The sequence below is a fragment of the Adiantum capillus-veneris genome, chromosome 9, assembly GCF_014529385.1.
Source record: "Adiantum capillus-veneris isolate H3 chromosome 9, ASM1452938v2, whole genome shotgun sequence".
NCBI classification, from domain to species: domain Eukaryota; kingdom Viridiplantae; phylum Streptophyta; class Polypodiopsida; order Polypodiales; family Pteridaceae; genus Adiantum; species Adiantum capillus-veneris.
The window spans coordinates 32,246,901-32,257,136 of NC_140939.1; the positions used below are offsets into that span (position 1 = coordinate 32,246,901).

The 10,236-nt window shown below is 45.4% G+C and overlaps 1 protein-coding gene across 1 annotated transcript; it reads right to left on the reverse strand.

Annotated features, from left to right (window-relative positions):
- Positions 1 to 720: 720 nt before the first annotated feature.
- LOC147450305 (uncharacterized) lies at positions 721 to 9,127 on the reverse strand. Its single transcript, XM_086519572.1, has 16 exons — positions 8,664 to 9,127; positions 7,982 to 8,226; positions 7,835 to 7,895; positions 7,579 to 7,718; positions 7,454 to 7,495; positions 7,073 to 7,361; positions 6,282 to 6,735; positions 6,160 to 6,199; positions 5,991 to 6,077; positions 5,491 to 5,761; positions 5,347 to 5,374; positions 5,139 to 5,259; positions 4,505 to 4,897; positions 4,129 to 4,410; positions 1,165 to 4,047; positions 721 to 1,036 (listed from the first exon to the last, which is right to left on the reverse strand). The coding sequence occupies exons 1-15, from the start codon at positions 8,767 to 8,769 to the stop codon at positions 1,390 to 1,392; spliced, it is 5,217 nt and encodes a 1,738-aa protein (XP_086375698.1). The 5' UTR covers positions 8,770 to 9,127; the 3' UTR covers positions 721 to 1,036; positions 1,165 to 1,389.
- Positions 9,128 to 10,236: the final 1,109 nt, after the last annotated feature.

The following is a 10,236-nucleotide window of genomic DNA, read 5'->3' on the forward strand; positions in this document are numbered from 1 at the left end:
AATTGTTATGCAGTAAACACAAATGAGCAAAAGTAAACTCTTACCAACAAAAGTGAACTCAGACACCATGTGACGGTCCACACCAACTTTGAATCACACCCTAGTTGCCTTACCATCAATTCTACCGCTCCATCTTCATAGAGGACCCGTGTGATATAGTTCTGTGGAAGATGATAGTGCAAGCATGATCCACTTACCTGGTGTATCAATTTGCGGGCTTCATGTGGCATCATAGGCATGCTTTTAAGCTTGTGATGCATGGTATCGATCCATAATTTCCTACCTACACACCCCGATTCCTCTCAAGCTGACGATCCTTAGAAGTCTGCATTGCATGGATATGCTACATTTTAGAGGCTATTCGGACTTGTAACTATAATAGATGGAACAACTCTAGATGGAACAACTCTCGAGCTAAGTATTTTGCCACCAGTTTTCAGGAATGGCTTAAAAGTAGCTTACTAAAGCCTCCTACCGAGTTACATTTTAGTTCATAAAACCCTTCTCGATGTAGAGAAAATGAAAGAATATGTATTCTTCCAGATAAGCTTGCATCCAACTGTCTATTGAATGCACGTGCACTTATGATAAGTCTTAATGCATGGGTCAGCAACATAAGCATGATATGAGATGTAACATGTCTCATTTGGGGGGGGGGGGGGGTCGCAGAAGCAAATAATATTTCAAACTGAAAGAAGCCAATGGATGTGAAAACCGGTAAATCACAATCTTCTTAAATTAAAGCTTGAAGTAAATCATCATACAGTTCTGGACTAATTTAAATGTCTGTACAATTAAGAGCTTGGGTGGGTCAGTCAGTGTCAGTTAAGCAGTAGAAAAGAAAAAAATTAGTCAAATGACTTCCAGGATCCAGACTTACCATACATGACTGCAAGATATACTTGAAAATGATTCTGGTTCTACACACATCAATATACAAGGGCCCTGCTTTTTGAGGCCGCAGTCAGCATAAAGGCAGCAGACCCACTACTTCGACATATGGCCCATCTCATGGAACATCGAAAAAGTTCTCCACCTGCATGAAGGCACAAACGATAGATCCACCATCAGTGAAGGCTAAGCCCTAGGATCCACTACCAACTCTACCGATCTTCTCTTGCTGTGAAGGTCTATGGAGTTTGATCAAACAAAATTGGTACAAACCTGAATATGGAGAAGGAAATTTGGTCTCGATGGAGGCCCCCCTTAATCGTATAGCAAGTGAACCTTTGGGTTGGTCCAGCAAGTCTCAGATGTGCCGATCAAGCACCAAACCACAAAATGAGTGAAACATGTCCATTTTTGTTAGAGAACAAAATTAGGTTCCTTAGCCTCAACCATCTCATCTTCACAAAAATAGGTTCCCTTAACCACCCCAACTGACACGGTTCACCCAGTAGTAGAGACGCTGTCGGCTGCCATCGTTGCAGGAATCACAGTGCAGGTTTGACTTGATTGGCCAGGAGTCGTCAGGCCGTGCAATGCCAGAGGTGCAACACACGGTGAAGCGGGCAGTGACACAGGACATTTCACAGTACTTGTTGAATTGCCGCCCATGGCTGGAGCCTTCGATGCAGGACTCATTCTATTATTGTCATACTGATGTGAGGAAACATTTTCATGTCCTGCTCCAGCCATTCCATCTCTCATGCTCATCATGGAGGCACTGCTTTGTGCGTGAACACCAGAGGCTCCAACAACTTTCTCCCCCGAAACCATGCCACCAGAAAATGTAGCTGATTGCAGATAGGGCAAATAACTAATCGTACCGCTAGATTGTGGTGATAACTTTGCTTCCGCCACTTTCGCCCCTCCCACACTCTGGAAATGAGAAATTCCCATGCTTGAGGTGCTGCTCCACTGTATGTTCGGGGCACCTCCAACAGAAATTCCTCCAGGCGGTTTCATGCTAGTACTTGCTGTAGGACTAGGCACCCGATTAAAATTCCCATCCGAGCTTGCAGGTCTCCCACCACCACTTCCTACAGAGAAAGATACAGGAGTGTGGGCAGCAGCGTTCGAGATTGCTCCGAAAGAGGCAAATGACAATGGTTGCTGGTGAGGACCAGAAGCAACTTGCTGCTTGTTCGGTTGTGAATCAGAGAGCTGTTGGACAGAGCGGTTTGTAGCTGGAACGACATTTTGTAGTGCAGAGTGCTGCTGTTGAGGTTGTGTAGTGATGCGAGCACTCTGCTGAGACTCGGTTGAAAGAGAATGCTGCTGCTGTTGAGGTTGGTAAAGGTGCTGCTCAAGATAAGGGCGATGATGCTTTGCTTGGTGGGGAGAGGCAGATTGTTTATGCACCCCTCCTTGAGCAGCTTGATTAGACCCCATGGCCTGATGGTACTGTAAAGATACCGCTGGAGGTACACCTGTGACATGGAACTGTTGATGCATACTCTGCGGCGCTGCTTGCTGCGAGTGCTCCTGATGCAAACCTTGTTTCTGCTGCTGTTGCCAATGCTGTTGCTGCGGCGGTTGCCTGATTACATGTTGCATTTGCTGGAGTTGAGATTGCTGATGTTGTGGCTGAGATTGGCCCATGTTCACGGCAATGGAGGATGGACCCATAACCTGTCCAGGTAAATGTGTGACAATCACGTCTGTTTTCTTTGCTGGACTAGCTGAGTTCTGTTTCTGTAGCGAATTGTAAGAGCCTTTGCCTGCTGCAGTATTCTTAGTGGTGGCACTACCACTTGCCTTTGAGACGGCGGTTGCCGGTGATACAGAAGCACCGGAAGAGCTAGAGACAGTAGGCGGAAACCTTGATTGCATGGAGCTCACAGAAACTTGATGGCTTTTAGAGGGATAGCTTTGCTGTTTCACAACAGGAACGCCTGCATATGACCCTGGAAGCAATGTGCTAGGGGGTGTGGCTACACCCGTGGTGCCAACTTGCATACGGGAAGCAGACTTTGCTTGGGAAGAATACTGGCTAGAAATCTGGCCCTGCCGCATTCCTTGATTAGGTGTCACATTCGGTACATGAAAAAGTAAACTTGGAGAGGGTGCCCTGCTCGATGTTATTGGCTCAGAGGCTGTCGCAATTATGTTGGGGTTTGGGTTTGCCCGTCCCACCCCTGAGGATGGCACTGCACCTATAGAAACAGGGGCGGCCTGCCTAGAGCTGGAGTTTCCCACTGGTGCATTCATGAAGTTGAAAGAGGTTCCTGAGAGAGTCGCTGATGATAACCCAGTTTTGTAGCCTGAGCTGCCCTGCGCAACACCTTCACTTTCTTTGTCCATTTTCAATGGGCCACCCTGCTTGACTGCTGCCAACCTCTTATCCTCTGGCATCCCAAAACCACTAGCAGCTCTAGGCCCATCCAAATTATGATTAGATGTGTGCTTAGCATAACTCTCCTGATATGCCTGTGAGTGAGAGAGCTGTGAATCAGACATGGTTTGCAAGACAGCATGACCTTGAGGTGCCATAACAGCAGCAACAGATGCGAAACCCAAAGGCCCAGGACCGACCATGTTTTTGCTTGTACCTCCCATCTGCACGCCCGATGAAGCCTGTGGCGACTGAAAATCAATGCTCTTACTACCAGAGGAATAATGGTATGGGGTCGAACTGGGCGATTGCTGTGGAGTTTGCCCTGACTGGGGTAACTTCATGTTGGACATTTGTTTTGCAGCCAAAGAAACCTGAGGAGGCAAGACAGAGATCCCAGCACTATTTAGAGAAGAAGATGCGGTTGCGATGTTGGAAGCAGGCATATTCGAGAACTCCTGGGTGTGCATGTTCCTCGGAAACTTACTCTCCGCAGAGGAAACAGTTTCTCCACCCAAGTTCATCTCTGTTTCTCCATAATGTTGCAAATGCTGCGATGCAGCCCGCTGATGGGAATGCGATGAAGAAGCAGAAGAGAACTGTTGCTGCTGCTGTGAGACTGATTGTCCAACTCGAACGTCCCGGTGCATGCTCGTACTTTGCCCCTGAACAGAGCTTGTTTTTGGGGGCACCTTGACTGTTGCAGGAGTCTGCTGCGGATGTATGAATGGTGGATTATAGAACAGATTATTGAAAAAAGGTATTGTTGCCTGCAGTTCCACAAAGAGATGGTTGAAACACAAGCTCCAACTTAAGCGCAACTCCAACAAAAAGCAGAGAAGGTAGCATACCTGCTGCTGCTGGGCTAAGTGCCCTTGAGTTGGGAGCACCAGGTGTCCCGGTGAAAAGGGGAAGGGAAAACCAGCCTGCTGTATGATTGCTTGCAAATACTGCACCTGAGCTGCAGTAGTAGTTACAGACGGTGGGTTGGCTGCAGCCCCTGTAGAAACCCCAGCTAAATCAGGGCATGCACCAACGGCATTGGTTCCCCCTCCTGAGACGCCTCTATGTCCTTCTAGACTTGGACTGCTATGTGCAGCAGCAGAATAGCCTGACGTTGATCCCAACCCAGCCTGCGAATATTAAGGGAGAAAACCTTCAGTAAAATAAGCAAAAGACATAGTTTGACACCCACCATAAAGGAAGTAAAAAAGGTAAAATAGCAACCTCCGCAGACATAGTTTGATTCTTCGTATCCACTTGCAAAGTTTGTGAGGAGCCCATCCTAACAGACCCATCAACATTCTCATAGGATGGGCCATTGTCATTTTGAGGGCCTAACTCGGAACACAGACCCTTATTGACAGGAGAGTTATTGACAGTTAAACCTGTCAATCCAGTCAATCCACCCGCAAATAGAACATTGGGAGGAAGGTGGGGAGCATTGGGATTGTAGGACTTCATAGGATACAAACTTCCGCTTGCACCATTCCTGTAAGCAGCAGCCCAAATGGGATGCCGCTGCATTTGTTGTTGAGTGTCAATAAAATGTGCAATGTACACATGAGTGGCACATCGTTTGCACAAGGCCCGAGCTCCAGGGAAGGTAAAGGGAGGCACCTGTGAATGTATACAATAGCTTTAGATTGCAAACAAAATAGAGTAATTCCTCAAAGTTGCATTAATGTAACTGAGTCAAAACAAATACAACAGAACCAAGCAGATCACAACACAAAATATACACCCTCCTCCCCTCAAGTGTTTGCCACGTTTGTAGGCAGTGCCCCTTTCCTAGGAGAAATCTATGCTCAAAACTCTTTTACAACAGCAGATAAATTCACATGGCACTGTGAAACCATACCAGCAAGCTTGGATGTCCCTTTTCCTCTGTAGAGAGTTGCCCAATCACAGATCCAGTAGCAGGGCAAGCAGCTGCAACAGCAGCTGCGGCTGCTGCGGCTGCTGCAGCAGCAGGGTAGTATCTATATAGCAGCAAGCAAATAACTAATTAGCCATCTCTTTCACAAAGCACATGATACTCATTCATAGAAGGAAAAACCTTGGCATACCCCATGGGAGGAAGGCTTCCTGGCCAGCCTGGTCGTCCAAACATGGACACAAGGAACAAAAAGATATATCAAACTTCTGACAAACCCATGGGGTGAAAAAAAAAGACTCTCGTTAGTAGCTCATGGATAAATAAAGATACCTACCAGACCCACTTGCAGGGTGTGGATGTACTACATTAGGCTGGCTGCCCAAGTGAGAATGAGAAGCTTCCTGCTTCAAGACATCCTCAAACTGATTCTCTCTTTCACCTTGTTTCAATGTTTCAGCTTTGAAAGGTTCTTCCTTTGGCATGCTACCCAGCCTAGCTTCTTTCTCATTGCCCGTTGACATCTTCTCCTCTTTCACAGATAATGTATTCAGACAGAACTGTGATGGATAGTTCTGATTGGCTTGCAATGGGTCTTTGACCTGATCCTGCATAAGGTTTAGACTAACATCAAGAAACATCCATGGCTTACAGAAACCTTGTACTAACTTTGCACCATGAAAATAGGACTTCCATTCAAACCAGACACCTCTATGCTAGGTCATTGTCCATATTCTGATGGCAAGAACGATACCAACACCATGCAACAACTAATACCGATAAAAACATGAATGACCAAGAGAAGAAACTAGTAATTTGAGCAACACGGCTTCACACCTGTGTTCGTTTACACGATACCAGACCAGAATCAACACTGTTGCCAGTTTTTTCACTTGCTCCGCTTGCAGATACATTTGGTGATGCCTGCCCAAAGCATTCAAACATGGATCAGCTGCTCATAAAGCCAAATATGCGCAATAACTCCACCATAATATAATTTGCTTACCATAAGGTCAATTTCATACTTGCAAGAAAGAGTAGCCTTTCTGTTAAGTCATGAAAACCCTCAGTAACAGAAACTTTAGCAGCAAAAGGCATTCAACTTTCAGTAGTAAATCAAATGCTTACGTAGTCTTATCCTTCACCAATGCTGATGAGTCACAAGCATCCTGAGGGCTATGTCCCATCCCAGCTTGTAGCTTCTGTTCAGTGAACTCTGTAAGATGTAAGGCATCACTCTTCAAGTAATTCTCTGAACCTACAATGTGCTCGAGGGGTATCTTTGGACTTGAGGAGCCTTTAGCTTCTTTGAGCAGGATATTGCTATCAGCCACCACAGAGGACTGCCTAGGCAAGGGAAGGAGAGATGACGATAAAGATGCCTTCTGATGAGACCCTTGACCTGTTTTCATAGTGACGTTTAGCTTAATATCGGCAGGCGTATTCGAACCAACTGATTGTCCGGTGCAGCTATCTCCCACACTTTTAAAATATGAAACTCGACCATTCGTATCGTCCTTTGGTTGGCTTATAGCCCCATCCTCAGCTTTCATTTTGATGAGAGTGCTCCTTTTTGTTGGAACTGAGCACAATAGGCAGTAGACATTGTCAAAAAAAAAATCATAAACCTTCAATAACATCCTGACAGGCTTGACTTCCCAGAAGTTATGATCTATAAGATCCTTAGTATGAAATGGATGTAGCCCATTTCTTATTTGCATGAAAACACATGAGATTGAATTGAGATGACGCACATGCCTTTCTACTTTAGTTAGCTGAGTAAATCTACACTTCAAAAGAAAGGCAGCAGAACTATGTGGAAACTCAAACGTGCTCATTTCATTAAACTGAAACCTTTGAAGGAAAGAAGCAATCAAAGTGAAACATTTCAGCAAGGAGCGACGGAAAGAAGCAATCACCATCTGTGGATGATAAGTGAGATGATGTAACAGGTATAGGACCTCGAACAGGAGACGAAACAGCAGAATGGGATGTCTGTGGAGTAGAGACAGAATCTTGGCGCCTTGGAGGTGTGCCTTCAGGAGAAGAGGGGCGGGCTGCCCCTCTCAATTCACTGTTCTCTGTCTGGACTTCCATCTTCTCATCGTTGCGGCCGGGGCTACCTAAGTTGGAAACCATCCTTGCCAAATCAAACAAAGCTTCAGCCACTTCAACCTCCTGCTGCGAGATCGTGACTGGTGTTGATACCTATCAAACAGGTGATGAATTCTCAGAATGACTGGCTAAGATACATAAGTGAATGGTACCACCATCATAATCCATAGAAACAGACTGTCTACCTTTGTATGCTTCACCACTTTGAACTTGGTGCTGGTATGCTTCTGCTTCCCATGAGAAAGTAAATTAGATAGATCCTTGATCAAACAAATTAACAGAGACATTTAGCAAACTAAATGATCCATACCATGCGTTTCATGGGCTTCAATGAAGACCCCAGAGGCATGTGAGAAGGCACCACAGTCGTCGATGGTGGAGAAGCTGAAGCAAAAACCTGGTGCCTCGGTCCATCTCCATGGTTGCCCTCATGCGGCCGTTTTGAGATAGCTGCGAAAAGAGTTGATATTGAAATTCCCAAAGATCCACTAGTGTTTGCAATGATCGGCACGCAAATCACACACACACACTTCAAAAGCTACCATCCTCCACTCACTCCAACATACCTGTTCTTGCTTTCCTTGGAACCGCAGGAATCTCGACAGCCACAACTTCATCGGACGCCACCTGTATGCAGGCAATCAGAAGTTGAGACAATGCAAGGCAAGGAGAGAACAAACAAAAGCCCAAAAGAAAAAAAAAAACAATCCTGCCTTTCCATGAAATCTCAGCTTGGTGGGCTTTCTTGGAAGAAGGTTAGGAGAGATGGGTATGTCGTCTTCATCTGATGGACCACCTTCTCCAGCCTCTGCGTCCTCCACATCCTCAACACGAGAATGAAGCTCTCGTGATGAGTGCCGGGTCCTCTTATGGCGAGCTACTGAATGTGAAATGCCTTCTTTTCTTGGCCTTTCCCTGAGCCTACTGCTATGTAGGTCCTCCATTACTTCATCTTCTTCTGCAAGTGCATCAGCAGAAATTATTACCATCACAACAAAAAGTGGGAAAAACCACAAATCGATTGCAGGTAGAACTCTGTATGAGCAAGCACCATGGAAAACCCCATTAAGAGAAGAAGTGAAGTCAGGTATTAGATGGGGCACTTGACCAGAAAGAACAGGAGGGCCAGTAGCAATGGTGAGGAAACAGACTCACTCAACCATGGAGGCTTATGAGGGAGAGTGAATGAAGGTCAAGAAGAGCAGAAAGGAGCAGAAGCAGACGGTGAGAGGAAGGGCTTTCAGTGAGGCATAGTGAAGGGCATGGCAGTTTTCAAGATGGTTCCATGCCCAAGAAGAGGGCAGGAGCAAGAAGTGGCAATAGATATGTTCTCTGCCCTGCACCTCTTGTATGGCAAGAAAACATAGCCCCAAAAACAGGGTTCAAAGGCAAAACCTGCAGGATCTTTGAAGCCTCCGGACGACCTCGGCCTGCGTAGGGTGGAGATTTGTGCCCCTGTGCTTAAACTTCCTCTGCGGCTCACCTCTCGGAGTCGATCCATGGAGTACACCACAAACTGGCTAGGAATGCATCTGCTTGACACACACAGAGAAAGAGAGGCAGCTACGACGCCCAGAACTCCCTTGCACACATCATTCCTGTGGAATTCGCCCCTGTTTCGTAGAGGAGCAGACAATATGTCCTAGCAAGTCTTGCCACTCTGCTACAACTATGGCTATGGTGGTCCCAGGAACCTTGATGCAGAGCTTTGCCTTTCGGTGTGCAGCAACAAAGAACATGAAGATTGAGAGAGGAAGAGAAGAGAAAGGGAACTCGAGTGTGAACTTTGAAGATTGCAGCTCTCTGATAGAATAGAGTGTGTGTGTGTGTGTGAGGGGAGAGGAGAGGAGAGGAGGAAGAAGATGATGGAAAAGAAATGCTGAAAAGGTAACTAAAAAATGAAATTTTCAATAAAGTAATGAAAAAGTACTTCCTTGGAAAATGATTTTTCAAATGGGAGGAAAAAGAACCCAAGAGGAGGGGATATATGAGAAGGAGCTTGGGATCTCACTTTAAGGTTTAAAATAAGACATTTATTCTTTTTTATTGGAAATCGTGCTGAAATGCATCATTTTTTTGTGAGGAAATCTTGACATGCTGATGAAGGGGGGCCAAAAACTAAGGAATTTTTCCATGATTTCAGCCTTGCATTCCCCATTAGCCCTAACACTTTGCCTCTCTGTCAACTTGTCAATAAACACTAAAAAGCATAATTTTATAAGTATTTAAATAGGTGTACTATATATTATATTTATTATTTTAAGGACTAAAATTTTAATAGAATAATATTCAATGTAATAATGACTGACTCGACCCATTAATAATTTCCCTTTGGGCTTAGGTTTGGAAAATTAAAATTGTAAGGCACTCAATAGATTTTTGAATCTTCCAAGAGTTCTTTTTTACTCACTTCTCCCTTTGTACTGTCCAATGTATCCATTGTAGCTACAGAGCCCAGCTAGGAAAAAGTTTTTTCTTACTTTTTATCTAGTACTTTATTTTTCCTTTTTCTTATTCATGTCACATGAAACATGTCAAAGCCCCGAAATAAAAGATCTAGAAATTTGAATTCTTCCCTAGCAAGAAAAAGCAGTTATTTTTTTTCCTCATAAAGACCCCCCTCAATATGCCATGATGTCAGCTAGGCTCGGTACCGAGGCTCCCCCCGTGGCTGGGCCCCCAGAATCTGAGTCACGTCTTGGATTGGCGCCAAAAATAAAGAAATCACTGTAGCCGTTGGATGGGATCCAGAACCAGCGTTCCGAGCCTCCCACAGGTTTCTCAGCCACGTTGGCAGGCTCGGCAAGTGCCCGAGCCTCTGACGTGACAGTAGCTTCTTGTCTTAACACTGTCCAGCTCACAGCCTCTGCAGCCGTCCGATAGGTGCTCGATTTTACGGCCATTGGATCTTTGCCGTCGGATTATTCAAGCTTTAACGGCTCCGATCAGAAACAGATAAAGGGCCCTT